This window comes from Lichenostomus cassidix, chromosome 3, assembly GCF_008360975.1.
Source record: "Lichenostomus cassidix isolate B80296 chromosome 3, HeHo_3.0, whole genome shotgun sequence".
In the NCBI taxonomy this organism is placed as follows: Eukaryota; Metazoa; Chordata; class Aves; order Passeriformes; family Meliphagidae; genus Lichenostomus; species Lichenostomus cassidix.
The window spans coordinates 88,009,439-88,032,659 of NC_139483.1; the positions used below are offsets into that span (position 1 = coordinate 88,009,439).

The window sequence follows — 23,221 nt, forward strand, 5'->3', positions numbered from 1 at the left end:
TGCAATAAGCTATTTTGATCTTAGTGGTTTAGAGGTATATAATAGATTACTTGTAATATCTGAAGGGCTGTATCTGTCCAAAAGCTGTTTCTGCAGCTGCTGATTCACTGACACTCCACAGACCTCCTGGTCTCTGCAGCTGCAGCGGCTTATGTCTCGTCCAAGGCAGTGTTTCTCTTCAGCAGTCCTGTCATGCTTGTTAAGTTATATAGCCACACAACAGCCCCCTTCCCCCTTTATAATTGATATGAGAAAACCAATGAATCAGCAGTAAGCTTCTGTCCTGTTTCAGCATTGGAGACATATGCTTCCCTAGCAATGAAGGACAATATTTACACATGTAAGGTTCATCTATAAAGGGAAATGTAATGGATAGGGAAAATTCTTTTCTTGCTTGTGGTTGTGTATAAACAAAGACAGAATTTGATTTAACTGAGTTTCTTTTATATTTGGTGGGTCACCCTTAAAAATTAACCTGAACAGCTACCAACTTCCTCAGAGTTGGATAACATTCAATCCTAAAATTCAGACTAAGTGTGAAAGAAAACCAGCTCTTTATTTCTTAACAGAGAATGTGCAAAGCTAACATGATCATACAACCTGCAGTGTAGTAATAGAAAAGTATTCACAAATAGTTGGAAAACCGAATGAATGCACAGGCAAGAGTCATCTGAGGCAGTTGGACCTTCTACTAGAAATTCTAAATCAAATACAGTTTGTTCAGTGTTTATTTTTGTGAGTCTTGGATAATTAAAAAGCGGCTCCATGAGGCAAGCTTTTTTTCTTAAGAACATTAATATAAGACCCCTTTGCCAGGCATATAAGAAATGTTCACTTCAGTCTGCAAGAACTGCACTAATTAGGATTTGCTGGGATATCTCAGTCTTCTATTAGGTCTACGCTTAAAACTCTGATTCTCTTTAAACTCTGGGTTTAGGTGATCTACAAAAAACAGTCTGTCTGAAGCAGGACGTTCACTGAGGTAAATGAGGCCACACCATGCTCCTCTTTGTTGATGCTAGTTGGGTTATTTCTGCTGTGAGCTGTACTGTGCATTAGTCAGTTTGCCTTCTGTACATAAAGAAAGTCCAAGTATATGTGAATGTGATGGGACCTAGTGGATCTTATTATCTGGATACTACTAGTTCTGTCACTTGTTCAAATTAAACAATAATTATTAATACAGTTTATATGTGTCAGGTTCTCTCTTACAAAAAAAATTGGCTAGTGACATATGTCACTATAACGTGTTTTGAGATTCATAGCAGAAAAGTAGTATATACAGGCTAGATATTTCTTTTTTATCTTTATGTTTGGCACCTCAGTATTATGGACTGCAAACTTTACCAGTCTTCTTTAGTACTTATTTATTTGTCATTTAAATTTTCAGCTTTTTGAAACTGAATTAAAGCAAAGTGCAAATAAAGTGCAGGAACTAAAGGACAAAATTACAGAGCTGTTGGAGAAGAACCCTGACTCTCCTGAGGCACCTAGGTGGAGACAAACATTGGATAAAATAGGTACTTCAATAAAGCTTTATTATATCTCAGACTGATTTGGAAGTTAATTTATTAATTTATATTTTTAAACTTTATTAGCAATAACTAATATTTTTAATACTTTGTTGCCTCTTACCTCTTAAATTCTGTGGAAATAACTCCGTTTGCAAGAGTGTAGATCTGAAGTAATTCATGTGATGTCCATGGCCTTTGAATTTGTATTAGTGCAGAGGCTATAGCTTGACTCTGTTTGAGAGGCTTTATCTTTTTCAAATCATGTGCAGCTAAAACTTGACTGGCCAGTTACTGCTCCAGATATATTTTTTTTGTTCTTCTTACAAAATATAACAAATTAAGCTAATTCTAATTTCATGGAAAGAATGGTTTGAGTTGTTGGTCGTGCTCTTTAGCATGTTTTTTTGCCCGTGAACTTGTGGCTTTTGGCATTTTTTTGGGTTTGGTTGCTTTTTGCTAAAATCAGTTAGCTGATTTTAAAACTAAAAATTAGTTGTCTAAAACTGATTGTATACATTTTGCCAAAAAAAAAAAAACCAAACTAACTAACCTAAAAAAGCCAATAAAAAAAAGAAAACGACCATGTTTGGTCAATAGATTTTGAGATATTGCAGTGCATAATTGTCAGGAGCTTTTAAAAATTCTTTTTATGTTAGTGATATTTTAAATAAATTATAGGTCAATAGCATTATATATCAATCTTGTTTCATAGTGATAGGCATTTCCTTCACTACACCAAAAGTAATTTTGAACCTGAGAATTTTTCCAGCCTGTCCTGCTTGTAAGTGAAACTCTGAAAAGTTTAAGTAGCAGGTAAGGTTTCCAACAGACCTTTAGTAGTGTTGAAAGGGGATTCATATGGAATGAGCAGAGAATTGTGAAGCAGCAAAAGAAACTGTAAAAAACAGCGATGAAAATCAGAGAACGGAAGAGTTAGCAAAATACCAGAGCTGACTGAGCAAGCCCTGACAATATCACAGAGGGGAAGAGGGAAGTTACAAGCCTGTAAGACTCAAAGGCTGCTCTGGAAGCCACTTGCCATAGTGGAAAAGACCACAGACTGACATAGGCGTGAACCGAAGCTCACACAGTGCTTTTGAAATACCTGTGTGCAGAAGTATTCTCATTCCCCATCATTAGGTACCTGGTTTAGATGTCTAAATGAAGCAGGTATACTCCACAGGCTCATGAATGATACACACATTTGAAAGGGTCGGGCTTTTTCAGAGGGCTGTTCCAAGTTGAAGCCTAATTTTGGGCTTCTGCTCACCCTTGAAAATGTATGGGGCTTTTTCATTGATTAAGCAGGGAGATTTGTCTATCTAAATCAGGCACCTGATGTATAACTGAGTACAACCCTTTGCCTTCTATGTCATTTGCGATCAAAGTCTAAATTTGGGAATATTTTGTTTAGTAATATTCTAATCCATTTTATTAGACGTTGTATATTCATTGCTCTAAAAATTCTGCTCGTGGCTGACTGTTACACAAGTGTATGTCGGTCTGACTTCTTTTAAAAGATGTTACTTGCAGAGTCACTGCAATAAGGCATCTGGAGTTAATCAGCAAGAAGCCTTATGAGAGAGCTCTGTTTATGTTTCATATATAGTCTGTTGTCTCACAACCCATCTGCGAGAACATGCATGCAATATGTTAACATTATCATTGTTAGATTCCAAATGGAAAGAGCTCAATCAAGTTACGTCTGAGAGACAACAAAAACTGGAGGAGTCTTCAAATTACCTGACCCAGTTCCAGACAGCAGAAGCTCAGCTAAAGCACTGGCTTGTAGAAAAGGAGCTAATGGTCAGTGTGCTGGGGCCATTATCAATTGATCCTAATATGCTGAATACACAAAAGCAACAGGTTCAGGTGAGTAGTGCCAACACATATTATTGATTTAAGTTTCTTCTGCCTTTTTGCTATTAGCAGAGTACTATTTTGCATCTAGAGTAGAGCATGGTTAGTATAAGCCATTAGATTTGTTTATCTTCAGGTGTCAGTTTACGTCATATTTGACTACAGCAATTACAAGAAAAAATTATCATAAGAGCGAAAAGAGATCAGAACAGGTAAAGAAAGGTGTTGAGGAGACACTGATCCTCTGATACATCTTTTTGTTTTGGCCATACTGTGGTTTCTCTGTAGTGGAATGAAAGTGTCCTTTTGAATTTTATTAATTTGATATTTTACTGTCATTCCTCATATGCAGTCTGTGGATAGAACTAGCTTTTTGGGATTTTATTCCCTTGACTGTGACAGTAGCTAACAAAATATGAAGGCAAGTGAAATGCAGTACTGTGGATAGATGTGGGGCGAAGGATGTCAAAGAGAAGAAAGAGTATAATGAAGAGGTGGAGTAAGTTACTCACAACAACACAGCACACTGCAGACAAAAGAAACTAAATGTGAAATCAGATGAGGTTGCAGAAGGTAGAAAATTCAATTTCAAATGTTCCTATTGCTGCCAGTTATTCTAAGTTGATGGGAAATTATTTGTTTTTGAAAAATATGTTATTAAAGCTTTAATATCAGTATTGTTTAAAGTGAAGTGTTTAACACATGAACTATGTTCAATACTGTGTGAAATGCTATGACTCAATATTGGTTTGTAAGTGCTTCAGAGGTCTAGACAGATGGCATAAGACTATCACATATCACTTAAAAGTCCTTAAAAGTTCAACCTAATTGACTTAAAAAGAAAGGGTTTGGAATGTTCTGTAAAGTAAAACCATTATATTTGTCTGTTTTTTTGCAAGCACTGTGACTTACTGTCAAAAAACCAAACAAATAGAGAACCAGTGGTACAAATTTTAAAGGTCTTACACTACACATTCAGTCATTTTGTGAATTAGCCAAATAGTCTCTCTTCTATAATAATACATTGCAATATTATGTCAGAATACACCTTCTTTGTAGTTCTATCTGAAGACAAATATCAAAACTGTCCAGGAAAGACGACACTGCTTGAAACGAAACAGCGCTAATTTTGCTTGGTGTAGTTACATAAATACAGTAGTATTAGCAGAATTCATTGTTCACTTGTTTACTTGTATCTCCTGGTTGAATTTCCATTAGATGATATGTAAATTCACCTCATTTTTTCTGTTTCTTTGATGTAAATACTTGGAAACAACACAGTTTGTGTACAAGGCACATTTATTTCACTGGTTTTTAACCTTGGATACACTTAATAAGAGAGCTTAGTTACAACAAATTCTACGTGATTTTTTGTCAGAAGCACTTTTTTTCCATGAAGTAAATGCTTTTAAAAACTCCCTTTATTCCTAGATTCTGCTCAAAGAGTTTGACACCAGAAAGCCACAATATGAGCAGTTAACTATGGCTGGGGAGCGGATTCTGGAGAGACCTGGGGAACATCCACCATCACATGAAATTGTAAAAGAGCAACTGGCAGCTGTGGCACAAAAGTGGGACAGTCTAACCAGCCAGCTGAAGAAGAGATGTGACAGAATTGACCAAGCCATTGTGAAAAGCACAGAGTATCAAAGTTTACTCAGAAGTCTGTCTGATAAGCTAAGTGCCTTGGATAGTAAACTAAGCAGCAGCCTGGCTGTGAGTACACAGCCTGATGCTGTGAAACAACAGCTGGAAATTGCTAAAGAAATGAAGGAGGAAATAGAACAGGAAATGAAGAATATAAATGCAGCCCAAGCTCTTTGTGAAGAGCTGTCAACACTGGTTGGGGAAGAGTATTTGAAAGCAGAACTTACAAGACAATTAGACGGCATCTTAAAATCGTTTAAGGATATTGAGCAAAAATCAGGTTAGTATTTACTTAAAGAAAAATAGTAACTAAGACATGAAGTATGGCAAAACTTTGTGATAGAGGTGTTGAATGAGTTGAGATTGGTGCCAGCTCTCTATACAGTCCAACCCCCAAGCAGTTGTACATTAGAATTTAGAAGAAACTCCTTACCTTGAAAAGGTAAGAGCAATGCTTGGCATCTCTTGTGAATAGTTTGTGAGAGAATTTGGAGTAAAATAGCAAAGCTGCTTTTGTCATGTCTTCCTTCAGGTGCATCTTCACTGAATTAGAATACCAAAGGAGGATGCTGTTCCTTGAGCTACACAACTTCACAGGGGCAGAGTATAAACCAAAAAGATAATTCCTAGGCAAACACCAGTTAATGGCTTAGTGAAACACAGTAGTAATTGTATGAAACTGTTTGTGACAGAAGGGGGCTGATAGTCTGCTGCCTTTCCTTACCTTGTGAACAGCAGAACTGAGCAAGTAATACATGGCAAGTGTTACCATACTTTGTTCTCCCCAGCAGCCTCAGTTAGAGGTTTTTAATTTCCTCTGGTCACAAGGAACTTCAAAGAATCTCCCTACGAAGATGTATTGCCTGTAGGCTATGAATTAGACACTACTAGGTTATACCTCTTAATATTCCCTGTGCTTACACTTCATAATACCATGAAGCACAATTGTGTGTTTTTTACCCCCAAAACCTGCCCTAATGGGATTCATGTAGACAGAGACTGGATAAGCTCACCTCATTTGATTCATGTCTAATGCCCTCACTGCTCTGCTGTATTACAGGAATGAGTCTGTCCCTTGCAAGAAACTTGGTTGTCTGCCAGTCAAACACCACATACTAAGAACTGGCTTTCTTTACATTAATGATCATGCATAATAGAATCAATATTAGTTATTATTTTTTTCACTGAATACTAGCAGGTTCTGATAACAAACCTCTGTGCTGCCTTCTCCTTTGTAGAAAACCATGTTCAGCAGCTTCAGTCAGCCTACGCCACTTCTCATCAGTTCCAGCAAATGTCTAAGGACTTTCAGGCATGGCTGAGCAAAAAGAAAGAAGAGCTGAACCAGGCTCGTCCTGTGTCAGCCAAACTTGATGTCTTGCAATCACTAATTGAGGAACAGAAAGATTTTAAGAAGACAGTGACCGATCAGATTAGTTCATATGAAAGAATTGTTGCAGAAGGAGAAAGTATCTTGCAGAAGACTCAAGGAGCTGACAAAGCAGGGTTACAATCCCAAATTGCCACACTCAAAAATAACTGGGATGAAATGAATAAAGAGATAAAAGAAAGGGAAGATAAATTAACAGATTGTCTGGAGAAAGCCCTCAAATACAAACAGCATGTAGAAAATCTGCAGCCATGGATAGAGAAGTGCCAAAGCAACCTGTGTGAATTAAAAGTTGGCATAAACCCTGTTGAAATAGAGAATTCTATTGTTCAGGTGAGGGCATGGCAGAAGGACCTGGATAAACACCATGGGATGGTGGAACTATTAAATAATTCTGCTGAAAGTTTGCTCAATGTAAGTCAAACAGATAAAGAAATTATTCAAGAAGAAACTAAGGTGCTGAATCAGAATGTGAATGTGGTTACAGAACAACTACATAAGAAGAGAGAGTGCTTGGAAAATATGGCACAAAGACTGAAAGAGTTTCAGGAATCATCCAGAGAAATTGAAAGACAGCTTAAAAATGCCAAAGAGCATCTGGAAGCTCATGACTCACTTGGACCTCAGTCATTCAGTAACAAACACCTGACGATGATGCAGGCCCAGCAGAAAGCCTTGCAAGCTTTAAAGCCTCATGTTGATTTAGCAAAAAAGCTTGCCCAAGACCTGGTGGTAGAAGCTTCTGATTCAGCAGGTGTTTCTGACCTTTTGCTCCAAGCTGAATCTTTGGAGAAAGAATACAGTGCAGTGAACCAGCAAATTGAGGATAGGTGCTCATTCCTAGAGACCAAACTTCAGGGAATTGGCCATTTCCAAAACAGCATCCGAGAGATGTTCTCCCAGTTTGCAGAGTTTGATGATGAACTTGATAGCATGGCTCCAGTGGGGAGAGATCTCAAGGTACTGCAATCACAGAGTGAGGACATAAAACATTTCATGAAAAAGTTGGAGGACCTTATAATGAATAATGAAAATGCTAATAAAAACTGTAAAATTATGCTAGCTACAGAAGCTGAAGCTTCTCCTGATCTTGTTGGTATAAAGAGAGACTTGGAAGCTCTAAATAAACAGTGCAACAAGCTACTAGACAGGGCAAAAGCCAGGGAAGATCAAGTGGAGGGTACTATTTGCCGTGTTGAGGAGTTTTACAGCAAACTAAAAGAATTTTCCATTCTGCTTGGGAGAGCTGAAGAACATGAAGAATCACAAGGTCCTGTTGGAATGGAAACAGACACTATTAATCAGCAGCTGAATACATTCAAGGTAGGAAGATTGCTTTCTTACTATTATAAAATATTTTACCACAATACCATTTTATTAAACATCATAGTGAAAGGGATTGGTTAAGTGCAGACCTTAGAGGAGTCTTGTTTCACAGCAGTCTATTTTGCTTGTATGCTTTTTATCTGTTTTAAATGGGGATCTTATACCCCAGAGAAGCCTTCCTTTGCTACAGCTTGGCAGACATTGGGAATTTTGCATTCCAGCTCCCAGTTCCTGCACTCCAACTCCCTCTTCACCTCTCTTCACTATCTTGTTACCTTCTGTAATCTATCTGCCTTTTCTGGTTTTGAGAAATTGCATATTGCCTCTATATGATGACCATGTATTACACAACTTCCATCTTCACAGTGATGTGAATTTTAGACTCCAGTGTTCACATACCAGCCCATTTTGCTCATCTGAGTAGTTCAGCTTTTTGTCACCTGGGTGTATGCTTCAGCATATGTAGGTTTAAGATGTTACCTTTCGACGTTTTCTGTTCTGCTACACTGGCCAGTTTTACCTCACTGAATTCCACCCTTACCTAGAAACATCCTGATTAAAAAAAAAAAAACAACAGCAAAAAACCAGGGAAAAGAATCCCTTTATTATATTGGGAGTTTGCTGTAGCATCCATATCCAAAATGCACTCTGGAGCTTCTGTATGTAGCTTTTTTAATATGCCAACTAGCAATCCATGTCCAGCTCAAAAAAACGCATTGCAGTAATAGTGAGTGTTAATTGAGCTTTGGTACTGAAATAAGTACAGATATTTGCTTGATTTAGGTTACTATAAATGAATTTCCAGTGCTCACCAGAAAGATTTATAGATGTCAGCAGTGTTTGAAAAAGATCGTAAATCTCCTAACGGCTATATAGTAGCACTGAATATTCTGCACTGCTTTGGTTTCATTCCAGTATAATATTGATTTAAATGTTTGTATGACTTATACATTAGTTGACACTTAATGATGAAACCAAACCTTCATACAGGATTCAATAAGCCATGCTGTTAAAAATCTGATGACCTTGGAAAACAGTCATTACATGGCTGGGCCAACAGAGGGTGCATTTTGCTTGTTTAAGCCCTATTAGAAAGGCAAATTGAACCAGTAAACTTTCATCTGGGAATTTCAAATGGAAGTTACTGTGAGTTTTGATGATCTTTGAGAAAGCATAAATAGAGACAAAAATCTTGAACAAATAGTTACATTATGAGGAGATTCCATTAGACTGGGAGGATTAAAATTGTATGCCAGTCTATCCCAACAAGTCTATCTCAATTTAAAAGAGAAACAAATGGCTTTTCTTTGTATATGGTTAGTAAAACATTTTGGATATTGGAAAATAACAACAGCTCCTGCTGTGATTGCTCTTGCTTACACTGGCTATACAGGACCTCAGTTGTAGCCAGTTTTGGATCTCTGATTTCACCACATTTCTTTCATTTTCAAAAATTAGGTGCAGGTCTTTGTTAATATACATTTTATACAAATAATTGTATATATATATGTATTTTATTATAAAGAAAAATGCTTCTGGAGTGTTACAACCTGATGAGTGGGTATGGTAGGATAATCCAGTTCCTTGTGTGTTATCTCAGTGTTGCAATTCATCAGGGCATTGGACACAACACAGCAACTGAACATTTTGGGGGTGAGAGAACTGTGCAGACCTGTGGGGTGACAGTGTCCCTGAAACACAAGAGCTTATGTGGTAAAAAGACCAGAAAACCTGGAGAGACATAAAGGGAAACAGTGATAGCAGCATGTTTATATCCAGAAGTCTTCTCTGGGATTGTATTTATATTAGATATTTATAAGCTTAGAAATGTGTTTTGCTTGAAGCAACTATTTTAGGCTTATGATTAAAAACACAATGCCATTAAACAGGAGGTGAAGAACGATGAAAAAGTGAAGGGGTTGTTTAAATAAGTGAAAGGCAAATGCAGAAATAAAACAACAGTGAGCAGCCTTTGAAGAAAGGAAATAGGGAGACCAGAATGGGAAAATTTACTAAGTGAGAGTGTAGTTAGTGAAGGGATATTGAGAGCAGGAGGATAGACATCAACTCTCCTAGTACTCTGTGTCAATGCTACTGAGGCATATCAAAATTGCAGTAGGTAATCTGTTTATACTGTTTCCCCTTCCAGAGAGCAGTTCTACCTGAGGCAGCAAACTGTAGGGAGACTGTCTCCCACAAATCCTGCTCCACTCATGGTGTGTTTGCTCACATGTTTGTGCACGTACGCAAACACACACAACCTGAAAATGTGGCTGTGGCCACAAAACCACTGTCTGGCTCCTTATGTCTTTAGCCTGTGTGGTCAACTACAGTCAACTTCAGTTCCTCAAGAGTCAAAAAAAGAATCGTTCTTTGGAATAGATGTATTAACATGAAATCTTCACTCTCTTCAGGGAAGAATCTCATGTAATGGGCCAGAGGTGGTTTTTGTGGTTTAACCAATTTTTATGTACAAAGAGTTAGAGCTGTGTGCACCTTCTTGGCATGACATTAAAACGCATAATGTTTTTTAAAAACTAAACCGGCTTTGAGTTGTGTTATAAATATATATATTTAAAATACATATGCATACCTGTTTTATTTATATTCCTTCTTTGTAATGTACTTATTCCAGTCAGTATAGAGTGTTAAATTGAAAGTAGTTGCTGTCAGTGTTAAATTGTAAGTAGTTGCCATCAGTGTTAAGCTATATTTATTTACAAAGCAGTTATAAAATTTGCTTTCTGTAAATGTAAGTCTTCAGAGCAGTTAATTTCAAAGTAGAACCATGACTCTTACTTCACTTCAGGAAGAGTATAATCAAATGAAGAATTTATCGCAATTAATATAAAACACAAAAAGAAATACTAATTAACTTGCCTTTGTTAGACACCTTTTACCCCAAACTCTGTATGCAGTGTGTAGATTAGTCCTGAAAGGATATTTCAGTAAATTAGGTTTGTTAAGGTACACTGAGTCTGCCACCATTCTTGAAAAGCACAACAAAAAAGAATTGTGTAAATGGACTGAACCAAACACTCTGGGTTTGAGTAGCCACACAGTGTTAGAATGTTTGCAGTTGGAGAAGCATTTGCTGCTAGTTTCTCTCTGAAACTGAGAAAGAACCCAAATTTGAATTATTTTACTTTTTGAAACTTTTCCACAATTCTTTGTACTTCTTTGTAATTCTTTGTAATTTAAAGGTGTTGCTCTTAGTAAAACCGGCCTGGCACTTTTATAGCTTTCATGAGTATGTTTCATTTGATTTTTGCTTTTATTTTTGAATAAAATTAGATGTAGCCTTTGGAGGTTGCCTTCTAATTGGACTTTATGGGAATTTTTAGGTAACCTGAGTTTTCCTGCCAATGAGCTTGAATTAAGATTTTAATTGGCTTATGTTATAGAATCACAGAATTGTTTAGGTTGGAAAAGACCTTTAAGAATGTCAAGTTCAATGTTAACTCAGCACTGCCAAGTCCACTAACCAAGTTAACCATGTCCCTAAATGCCACATCTACATGTCTTGTTAGTTATGTAGAGGATGTCTGTCCTCTGATTTTTGCTTTGAAGGCAAATAAAGTTGAATGTATAATCAGAAGTTTCTCTTCAAGTTTCTTTTTGAGCTAAGTGTTGCATATCCCATGCGCTGTTTACAAACTCTAGAATAAGATACTAAAATCTTCCATGGGATTTACTGCAGTTAAGGTCTCTATTGAAAAGCAAAAGTAATATAAGCAACTATTAATTTTTTTGAGTTGCGTTTTGAAAGTTGCTCATCTGTCATACCTAAGTCTTCAGCAGAAACAGTGAAAAATGGTAAATAGTTTTTTACTGTTAAAATAATTTTGCTGTTGAACAAATACAGACCAATTTCAGCTATACACTTCCCTTATAAAATCGTGCAGCCCTTTCTGAATTCAGCAAAGATTTGGTTTTTTTTGTTTAGGGGAAAAGTAACCATGTATGATAGGACCTTGCATCAAAAGCATCAAAAATCCTTTTCGCATCTGTACCATTATAGTATATTCTCTGCTAGAAAATCCAGAGGTGATTATCTGTTTGGCATAATTGTAATGTTATATGGCTGCTCATCAGAGAGGAGGAAAAGAGAATTTGTCTGGCGTGACCTTAGTGTTTTGATATGTAGCTGACTGTTTATCAAGTAAATCAACAAACATGAAGTGTGGTATGTTTGTATCTCTTGCATACAGTGTATCCTGCTTGCTGCTTAATGCGGAAAGCGCAAGCTGATTCTAGTGAATGTACCGTGTCAAGTTTTAGCACTAAGTGCCATATGCTGTCCCTAAACTGAGGTCTTGAATTGTCCCTGTAACTAATGGCTGCTGTGACACAAGCAGCTCAGGTCATTAGGGGTATGGCTTCTACTGGAGTGGAGCTGCGTGTTCATGGCAGCTCTCCGGTATTGTTGGCAAGTTACCTGTGAGTCTCCCAACCCTTCACCGCCGTGATTATGAGCTAGAAGTGTAGGTGCAAAGTGTTGAACTGTATTTAAAAGGTGTAAATGTCCAAACCTGAAATCTGTGTCATGATAGGCTGGTTTTGGGCTGCAATTAATCCCATTAAAAAAAAGTCATTCAGATATAGTTAGGGCTTTCCCCCCCAGTATTTTAATGCTTCTTTCAGCGGGAGCTGGATTCTCCAGGAGTGGCTATCCTGTTAGCCAACGCCCCCCTGAGCTCTTGCCTCAGAGCCAGTAACCAGAGTGAAAAAAGTCAAAACGGGACTGAACGTCTCACCTCGCGCGTCAGGTGGAGCAATGTGTGACTATTCCAACACGTAATCTAAACATTAGGCGAGTTTGGGGGATTTCTGTTTTAAAATAATACACAGGCGAAGTTTCGGTGTAACTTTGGCGTGGAAGCGTCCATTGAAATGCCGGCTTTTTCAGCCGGGGCGCTGGGGTGCGGGCGCGGTTAAAGCGATGCTCCCTGCCCAGTGTCTCCCGCGAAGGCAGCGGCCGGAGCGGTGTCGGCGCTCCCCCGGCGCTCAGGAGCGGGCTGGGGCGGGAGTGATGTCACCGCCGGGCGGGCGGCAAAGCCTCCCCGCCGCCTGCCCTCGCCAGCCCTGCGCGGCACCGAGCGAGAAGCGAAGGCGCGGGCGGCTGAGGAGATAAGGAGGCGGCGGGGAGGGACGGAGGGAGGGGAGCCCCGGGGGGAGCCCCCGGAGCGGCGCTCCGGGAGCGGGCGGGCCGGTAGCAGATGTTGCCTGAAGAGCGAAGCGGGGCGTTCCCGGCGGCTGGAGCGGGGCGAGCCGGGGCGCTGGGCGGCCGCGCCGGGCGGGACGCGCCGGCGCTGCACGGCGGGGGTTTCCTTCCCTCGGCTCCTCGGCAGCTGCGCTTCAGAAATGAGGAGGAGGCGAGGGCAGCCCGCTAGCTGCAGCTTGTAGTCGGGACCTGCCGAATGTAAACCTGCCGTGCCTTCGGGGAACGCGCCACGCTTGCTCTGCTCTGCAGCTGCCTTAAAGAGCTCTCCAGGATGGCACCGGGAGAAGCGGTCTGAAACACTCGTTTTCCGACGGTCTGCTCAAAGGACGCATCGGCTTGGCTGCTAGAAAGTGATGTTTTCCTCTGGGACTTGTGGAGGAACCAAGAACAAGCCTGGTACAAGAGGAGGATAAGCTGCCTTTCAGGTCAAGGTTATTTATAGCTACTGCCAAAAAAGTAAAGGGCTGCTTTATTATTCTTACTGTTCTGGATTTAACTTATTTCCCCCCACCCCCAGGATTTTCTCCGTGCCTTGGTCAGGACCATACAAGCCACTGTGGATTCTGTCCTTTTAAGCTGCCACACCATGTTTTATTTATAAATGAGATGGGACCCTGCAAACCGGCTAAATGGATTACAGTTAAGCAGTCATGTACAGAAGATAATGTACTGCCTTCTGTAACACTTGTTCGTTTGAAGGCTTATAGGGGAGATTTCAGATACAGATTCTGACCTGGAAAAATAAATGAAGCCTTCCACTGAATGTTTGAAATATTTGGTTATTGCTGGTTTCTGCTATAATTTGTTTTTCTGTGACATTGGGACATTTCTGTTACTTTCTTACTGAAGCACTTTATATTTTGGGGGGTGGGAAACCTCATATCCAGGTAAAGTCAAATTTAAACAGATGCACTGATTATGAATGACCTCAGGCTCCTCAACCTTCTATCTTATGATGTATATTTTTGTATCTATGCATCTTATGCTAAGGGCAAATTTACTATTTCTCCAGATTGCTAGTGTTTTTTAAATGTTTGCCCTGAATCGCTGAAAACAGAGGTATACTTGTGTGAACACTTTCAACATGGGGAAGCCACTTAGCAGGCCAGACTGTCTACGTCAGAATCCTCCATGTGTTGGCAAAGGGGAAGAAGATGAAGATCTAAATATTGAGGATTGCTACGTTCCCCAGAGGTCTATCTATGACACTGTGAGGCTGAATGAACAGATTGATTCAGGCTCCAAGGGCAGCCTCTCTTCGAGGCATTTCACAGACCGGACCTTACCCTACAGTCACAGAACACTGGACATCAGTACCTTGTGCTCCAATGGTGCCCTTACTTCTTCCAGTGTTTTTGAGCTCCGAAGCCGTGAAGCTAACAAATTAGATGAAAAAATGATCTTTGATGCTCTTAAACTGAACAGCGATATCATTCGGACAGCTGGGTTACCCAAAGGGAAGTCTCACACCGAAAAGAAGGAGCACAGACGATCGTGGAGAATGCTTGTTCCACCCAACTTTCCGGATTACACTAATAGAAGTGAAAGCTCCTTTAATGAAACTGCTGATATGTCAGAGGCAGCTAGACTGGGCACATGCAAATGGGGTACGAGTTCTCTTACCTCAGAAGAGGATGATTCTGGATTATGCAGCCCTCCAACAGAAAGGGAAGATAAACAAGATCCACTTTCAGCAGGGGAACAAACTCAAATACAAAGTCTGTCTTCTGCAGAAGATATCCATGCAGTAGGTCAGTTCAGACCATATATGCCAGCAATTTGCAGAGAGCAGCAAACCCCACTGCTTGCAAGCATGACTGTCCCTATCAAAGAAAGCTCCAGACTGGCTTTGCGTGACATTTTACCCTCTGGAAAAGTAAAACAAAACAATGCCCAGATGTGTGAGAGTGATCAGGAAGAGAGGGTGGGGCAATACTCTCACTTACAAGGTTTCAAAGAGAAAATTCTGTTACATGAAGATCTTCTTCAAGGTGATGGAAGAAGTATTACCCCTGGCAAAAATGAAGTGGAAAATGCATATGAAGTTCATGAAAAAACTAAAACTCAAGTCTCAACTGTGGAGGTGGATTATGGGGATGATGAACCTCCTAATGCAGATGATTTTTACACTAATGCTGATGTAAATACTTGTGACTTGGATTTTGCAAAATACGAAATTTTATCTGATACAGAGGAATGCAGTGTAGCATGTACAGGCTCAAATGAAATGGCATTTTCTGTTCAGCAGCTTGAATTAGATAGTACTGTAAACTGCCCAAAAGTTTTCCCAGGGAGAAATAAAGGCAGTATCTGGACTACTGGCGTCCAAGACACCTTGGATACAGTCTGCAATGGTCTCTTGTCCACCAAGGTAATTAAAAACCAAAAATCCATAGATTTGTGAAATAGTTGTAAGATAACCGTGAAGATACTTATTTAAAACTCTACGTTTTGTCATTGTTGCAAAAACGTAACTTTTAAATTAATAACTAGGCAGATGCAGTAATCAATGTCATTTGCATAGCACAGATGGGGTGTCCATAATAGGTGAAATGGTCAGTATGGGAAATGAACTGGGGGCAAATTCTGTGCGGGGTGTTTAGTCCAGCTGTTTTGAGCAGGGTTATTTATTGCCCAGCTGGTGCCTGTTACTCCCGCCGTGGAATGCCTCCTCCATGCTCTGTGTTGTGCTCGGTGTCTGTACTGAGTGCAGTCACAGCCAATGCCATTCAAGGGCAGCTCCAGCCCCTATGTTCAGCCTGAGCAGCCTTACTCATCAAGGTATAACCAACAGTATCAGATGGTTGTGGTTTCCAAAGCAGGCAGATTAAAGGCTCACCGCCTCTTCTGAAAGCTGCCTTTTGCATTTGCCTGCCAGAAAGCAGATCTGACGTTACAGTAGTATTTTACAAGCACAGGATCTTGCAGTGCTTTGTGAGTGGTGGATGAGGTAAGAGAGTAAGGGAAGCTTTGTAATAAGGAAAGGGTGTTTGTCGGGTCTGTAATTTTTTTCTTCCCACTCTGGTTGAAATCTGAGATACTTCAAGCTTTGTTGCTAAGTTGTTCTGGTAAACTTTGGCCTCAGCAATAATTGTAATTTATTTTAGGCGTCTCTCCACAAAGAATGTGTGCATTTTTAAAGGGCAGATTATGGAGATCAGTCCCCTCTGTGGTAGGACGTTGTTCTCAAAAGATGACACTTTATGGCACATAAAAGAAGAATTTGTTATTGATTCTGTGTTGAAATATTATTCTGCCTCCTCCCTACCCTACAGTCAAGAAAAACACAAGCATTTTCCTTCTTCTAGGAGCAGCCAACTCATTGCACACTCAGTTTTCATGTAACCACAGTCTTAGAGTTTTAGGGTTTTTTTTTGTCTGTAGGAACAAATCTCTTAGGGATGCTTAATTTATTTTACCCCTTATGTTTAGTGTATTTGCTGTAGCTTCTAGATTGACTTGTCAAGCTGGTGGAAGTGTGCTCAGCCACCTGAGGTCTGCCACTTTAAAAGCAATCACTTGCCTCAGTGTGTTTGGTGCAAAATAGGAGAGTTGCTTGTACATTCAAGTGATCCCTGCTTTTCAGGATGCTGAGAAAGGTTGCTTTGAATGCACTAAGTGTACACCAAAACTGTTACTGAATGCTGCTATAGAAATTGAAGGATTTAGGGTCAAAAGTTGAGCATTCTTTAGCATTGTTTATTCATTGGTTATTTTTCACTGGCCTGTGTAATTAATTCAGGGGCTTCAGGCCATTTTCTGATCTCATTGACACTTGTGTCAGTGCAGCTTGATGCTGCTGAATACAAATGGAGATTTACACTGCTGTTGCTAATGGTAATAATCTGGCTCTGAAAAAGCTTAAATACCTGCAAGAGTAAAATAAAGCAAACGCAAAACTGCTCAAATTGCTGTTGGGCACAGTCAAAGCCTTGGCAATTTGCAAGAGTATCCTTTGAATGAAGGCCCATTTTCTTGGGTGTCTGCTGGGATACTGTTTCAACAGCATCTGTAGTGATGCCTCCACCTCACTTGTTACCATTATAATCTCCTAAATTGACCTTAAAATATCTCTTCACTTAAAACTTTGGCTTTTGCCCTAATTTAGAAAAAATGCGCAGTTGTCTCTCCTTGTTCCATTTTTTGTTAGATTTTATAGACTGATAATTAAACACACAAGTTTCTCCAGTCCTTACTTTTTTTCCTCTATCAGAAGTTTTCTTTTTTTACCCCCCAAAACTTCCAATACCTCTCTTTTTCTCTGTCCCTTTCCTTCCTATCCTAAAACTACTCGTGGAAATGCATGCAATTTCCCCCTCTATGGTGTATTGAATTTACTCTGTTTAGATTGAGTCAATTCTGTTTAGATTTATTAATGCTTTTTTAGGAAGGTCCTGACAAAGAATGGCTTCCTTTCTTCTAGACACTAGTTTTAAGCTTTTTTTTTTTTTGGCATACTGTCATGTAAACACCAGGTGCATTTTATGTCAGAAGTTACCATGTTTCATGTCTGTCTTGGGTTTCAACTGCAGGTATTCCAGAAAGAAGAAATTGAACCCTTGCAAGTAAAACAACAGGAGGTGAATTGGTTGGGTCAGGGCCTGATTCAGAGTGCTGCTAAAAGTACCAACACAGAAAACCTTGAACATGACCTTGAAGATGTCAACACCCGGTGGAAGACTCTTAATAAGAAGGTTATTATTTTGTATTCTGTTCTGCTTTTGTTGTGTTCTGCCTTTCAATTATTTGCTTGCTGACATCTCTCTAAGTACAGCAAATTAAATATTCACTAAGAATACGAATTGTATTTAATTTACACAATCACTTTGTTTGTAATTCTAAGGATAAGATTTATATCACTAATAGCCAGAAGTATTGCTGTCATTTAAAAGGTTTTGACAAACTTTCTATAGATCTGTCCTGGATTTTTATTAAGGAAAAACTCACAGAATCATGGAATGATTGGGGTTGGAAGGGATCCCTGGAGATCCAGGCCCAGTTTCAGTCTTTGCATGTTTTTTGTCTTATTTGCTCATCTACACTGTTGTACCTGCACAGTGCACAGAGCGATGATACAGCCCAACTCAGTGTGACTGGTGGAATGTTTCCTTTACAGCACCTTAAGGATTGTATTGCTTGAGACATCAGAAAGTCCCACTGCTTTGAAAAACTGTCTGTAGCTGTTTTTCTGTAATTTTCAGGAGTCTTCTTCCAGCAGTAGCTGCTGTTGGAAGATGGAAAGGGAGGAAAGTAGAAATGGTGCTTGTCTTGTGCTGTCTTCCTGAAGGAGTGATGCAGCAGAACCAGGGACACCTGTGGTTCACCTGTTTGCCTTCTCCTTTCCTATTTTTATTTCTTATTGATGGCATTATTGGCCCTTATTAAGAGCTGCTACTTTGGATTCCTGGCTCACTCTTTCTAAAAGGAATATAAAGACCATCTGAAATGCAAACATCCCATCAATATATTTCATAATATTGTAGCTACATAAAATGGGAGTATCTTGTAAGGCATTACTAGAGCAGGCTGATTTACTGGGAGTTAGTCTGTTCTTTTCATTGGATATCTGCAGCCTCAAGAGATAATTGGTGAATTTTGACATAGTGCTGTTCTGAATAGTTACAAATGAGAGTATTTATTAGTGATAATGACAGATGTTCTACAGATTTTGGCTTCTTATTTCACAGAAATAAAAAGAATAGGTGAGATCCTGTATTGTTTTTTCAGGTTGCCCAGCGTGCTGCACAATTGCAGGAAGCCCTCCTTCACTGTGGAAGATTTCAGGATGCCCTTGAATCTCTGCTTAGCTGGCTCATTGATACAGAAGATCTTGTGGCTAATCAGAAACCACCATCTGCTGAATTCAAAGTTGTCAAGGCCCAAATACAGGAGCAGAAGGTAAGTGAAATGGTTTCAGAATCTCTCTCCTTCCACTGGATCAACGAAAATAAATTCCCAGTCTTTGGCAAAGCATAGTGTCTGTTCAAGTGTATTATATTACACTGGAGTGTGCTGAGGTGTTTAAGGAAGCCATCTGTTCAAAACTCAAGACTTTGTCCAGGGTTAGGAGAAGTGTTCATCTTTTGAGATATAAGATAAAGAGTGATACTGTGGAATCTGAGCTCTGGTTAGAGTTACTAACATCATCTGGTAAGGATGTTAAAGATCCATTGGAAAAAGAGAAAGCATAAAATCTAGTATTTGGCCATTTGAAAGGAAGAAAATAAAACCTAGTACATTTTCACTGTAATACTTCCGAGAAAAGATTGCAGGTTACAAACTAAAATACCTGGCTCATGATCTTGATGTGATTTTTGTTGGTAATTAGTTGGCATGCCATTGGGAAATAGCCTGTGCTAACGTAGAAACACTATCAGTGTAATCAACTTTGGCATATTTTAATAATGGTTATAGGAAAAAGAATGATAATGTAGCTGATAAAACATACAATTCATGCAGTTGGACTGTGTGGCCCACTGCCACCCAGAGATTTAATATAAAGTTATGGCCAGTAAAGGTTGTCCTCTTGGAATACCTGCAGTGGCCAAATGTTATTGTTACCAAAGGCACCTAGGGAATGGAGGGAGGAAAGATTGTAGACAAAGGAATATTTTATTCTTCACAGAGAAGTTAATGTACTACACTAGACTGGTGAACTCAATTGTATCACATACAAGTGATGAATTCATTATACAGTAGTTTTAGTGACTGTTTTCCCATCTCTGTGTATCAGAATTACCTCTGTGATGCCAAATCTAGAATGGCATGCAGTTTTCTCATAAGTGTTCCTGTAAAATGTAACAGATATTCTAAACAGCTGGATTCCCTCAAGGGTGTTAAGTAGAACCTTTTCCTCTATATGTTCACTTTTTGGGCTACCCATATCCTTACCTCAGAGAAACCAGGGATGTTGTTTGGACTTCATGAAACTCCAGTGTTTGTAGGAAAACAATTGAGAAACTAAAATGAGCCTGTGTTGGTCAGGGAAGGGGTTGATGTGTGTGTGTGGTGTCTGTGTCTCTTTGATTAGCATTGTTCACACTTTTATCACAATACAGGCATTGTGGTTTAGCTTTTTTGTTGTTTTTTTTTTGTTCTAACAGCTTTTCGAGAATTCTACTGTTGTTACATTTGCATTATTGCAATATTTCTTAGTAACCTGGTGCTTTATTGCTTTCTGTATAGCTTCTCCAGAGGCTGCTGGATGACCGCAAGCCTACTGTTGAGGCAATCAAGCGCGAAGGGGAGAAAATTGCAGAGTCAGCAGAGCCTGCTGATAGAGTGAAAATCTTGAAACAGTTGAGTTTCCTGGATAGTCGATGGGATGCCTTGCTCAGTAAAGCTGAAACAAGGTATTTGAAATTCTTTCATTGATATGAGAAATGCAGACATAGCATGTGATAGATGTTTAGAAGCAGCATGTGGGACTCTATAATGTGAAGTACTATCATTCTTTTGATTGCATTACGTCCTAGTGTCTTGATGTTGGTATAATGGGTCCTCTGAAGGAAAAGCAGAGAGCAGTGACGTGGAGAGACCAAAAGCTCTTAAAAAAAGTTTAGTCTAAAATGTGACAATCTGCCAGGATTAACTGCATATGTATATTCTGATTATTTTATCTCTGTTAATGGTTTTGACATAAGAACTTGTTTTGCAATAGAATCAAGTGCAAATTTTACACCTAACAAATAATAATATTCCCTTGGAACGTCAAAGTCTTGACTTGCTACAAAGAGGGAGCACTCAATTCTTTTTCTGTTTGATATAATCTACATAATTAGTTTCTGCAATTTAGAGGTGTTTGTGCTGTCAGTTGCAGATGCGTGCAAGGTGCTGAGCTCCCTTAGTTTTCAAGAAGAAAAAGGACCTTTAAAGTATGTAGATATATATTCTAGCAACACAGAAACCCTTATCTCGTAAAAGACATTACAGTCCAATTCAAGTTTCAATAACAAAAACTCAAACAAAATCCATAGTACATAGTATCTGTGTATACACAGACTTAAATTTATGAGTTGTTGTCAAACAAAGTTGTGAACTGTAAAGTTCTTTGAAGAAATCTGTATGGAAAGGGTTACTGAACATGTTTTCTGGGTGGGGATTTGAAAAGGACAGTCTTGTTCAGAGTAGAGAGAAGAGTGCATGAGACATAGCCTGAAAAAAGGCATATATAACTGAGAGTAAGAGAGGACCTGGGAAGTTGATGAGAACAAATTTAAAGTGCACAGTGAAGAACAGTGAAGAACAAATGTTTGTGTTGGTACTTAAAATAGCATTGAACTCACCTCTGTTGTCTCCTATTCCTTCTGGTAGCCTCTCTTTAGTTGAACCTCTTTTATTATATCATACTAATAATAAGATTATTTAATTAGTCTACTACTAATAGACCATTATTTCCTTTCTTTTTTTATTTCTTTTTTTTTTTTAATTGAAGGAATCTGACTCATTAGCTGGGGTAAATGTTAATGTCATGTTTAATTTAATATCCTCCCAGTCTGGTGACATCTAATTACAAATGAAATTGCAACTTTTTCCAAGCCATCCATTAGCTGCAAGCTTGTCTGCATTGTTCTTTGGCTGGCCTCTAGAAAGGAAGAAGGAATTTGAGGATGGTTTTGAAACCATACTGTAGAGTACCCCACAAAGTGTTCCATGGCTAAGTATGTCAAGTCTACCTTGTTTATAAGCCTTGGAAAGCACATATAAATATAGCTTTTATCTGCAATGAGATCTTCATCTGACAGATGATATTCTAATGTTTTTCATGTAGAACAAATCTCTCCTAAAAGTCTGTTTGAATGACATTTGTTCAGCACTGCTTGTAGAGAAGATTTCTGTGTAATCGAGTCTTCTCTGACATGTAATAATCTGAAGCAGAAATGTTTTTGATACTGCTTTTCTGTTTTGGAGGTCAAGTCCCTGTGTTTTATTAATGTTGTCTCACTAACTTCATTGAGAGCTTTTATCCAGGACAAGAAATGCAAATGTAGAGCCAAATAGTTGCATTCACATCATTGAAAAAATGTTTAAAGATATTTTACAACACTGAGAAATCATGACAGTATGTTCTGGTTCAGTACAGCCTTTGCCTAACTTTAAAATGTGTAATAGTCAAGGGAATGTACCTTCATGCTTTAAGACAGCTGGAAACCTGAGAACTATCCTAACTGGGTATAAAACAATGTTTTGCTGAATTGAGTGCTAGATTATTTTTAGCAAAAAGTATATGAATAAAGTGATTTTTTTTATTTGCAAAACTGCTATATTAGCCAAATGCCTTGGAGGTGTTTGTTTGTTTTTAATTTTATTTGATTTTTACTTTACCTTGATTTTCATTGAGTATTATGGATATATGTCTGTTCCATTTGGTAACTGGCTCTTACAATGAGATTGAATTATTTCTGGTTTTTTTTCAAAGGATTCAAGGCACTTTTTTAAAAAACTGTTTCACACTTACTTCATCACAAAAAAATAACCATTTCCTGGGTGTATTGATAGGAACCGTCAGCTGGAAGGTATCTCGGTGGTAGCACAGCAGTTCCATGAAGCTCTGGAGCCACTGGTGGAGTGGTTGACAGCCACTGAGAAGAGGCTTGCAAATGCAGAACCCATTGGAACACAGGCCTCCAAACTGCAGCAGCAAATTTCTCAGCATAACGTAAGATACAAACCATTCACTTGCTTTGGTCGTTCTTCTTAGATGCTTCTGTAAAGTACAACACGACTGGCAAAGTTATTGCACTGTACTCATTTTACCATATTTTTCATATGTTTCATTTTTTTCCCCCTGTAATTTAAGTTTTATATATTTATGTTGACAATGTGTCCTTTTTCATTCAATTTCTTTTGAGTTCCACTTGATTTATTTTATGTTTTATTGATTTTCTTTTCCATTATTCTTCATTATTTAAAATAAAATCTAGGCCCTAGAAGATGATGTCCTAGCTCACAATAAGAGTTTACATCAGGCCATTAGCGCTGGTCAGTCTCTAAAGACAATGAGCTCCAGGGAAGATAAAGATATGGTGCAGGAAAAGCTAGATTCTGCTCAGGCACGATACATTGAAGTTCAAGAGAAGAGCAACAGCAGGTCTGAACTTCTCCAGCAAGCTTACAGCAATGCTCAGATTTTTGGAGAAGACGAAGTTGAATTGATGAACTGGCTGAATGAAATCCATGATAAACTGAACAAATTGTCAGTCCAAGATTGCAACACAGAATTGCTTGAGAAACAGCACTCTGAACTACTGGTATTTTGAT

General features: G+C 38.9%; 1 protein-coding gene across 10 annotated transcripts in view; it reads left to right on the plus strand.

Moving 5' to 3' along the window:
* Positions 1–23,221, plus strand: part of DST (dystonin) — a 295,384-nt gene that overhangs the window by 211,226 nt on the left and 60,937 nt on the right. For 9 of the 10 annotated variants that reach the window (XM_085056610.1, XM_085056608.1, XM_085056615.1 and 6 more), the window contains 9 exons: positions 1,391–1,520; positions 3,187–3,386; positions 4,806–5,301; positions 6,260–7,734; positions 17,494–17,655; positions 18,689–18,859; positions 20,147–20,313; positions 22,460–22,619; positions 22,885–23,211. In XM_085056610.1, the coding sequence (XP_084912736.1) occupies positions 1,391–1,520; positions 3,187–3,386; positions 4,806–5,301; positions 6,260–7,734; positions 17,494–17,655; positions 18,689–18,859; positions 20,147–20,313; positions 22,460–22,619; positions 22,885–23,211 (3,288 nt within the window). The remainder of the gene's footprint in view (positions 1–1,390; positions 1,521–3,186; positions 3,387–4,805; positions 5,302–6,259; positions 7,735–17,493; positions 17,656–18,688; positions 18,860–20,146; positions 20,314–22,459; positions 22,620–22,884; positions 23,212–23,221) is intronic. The other variant, XM_085056616.1, reaches the window with a different exon arrangement.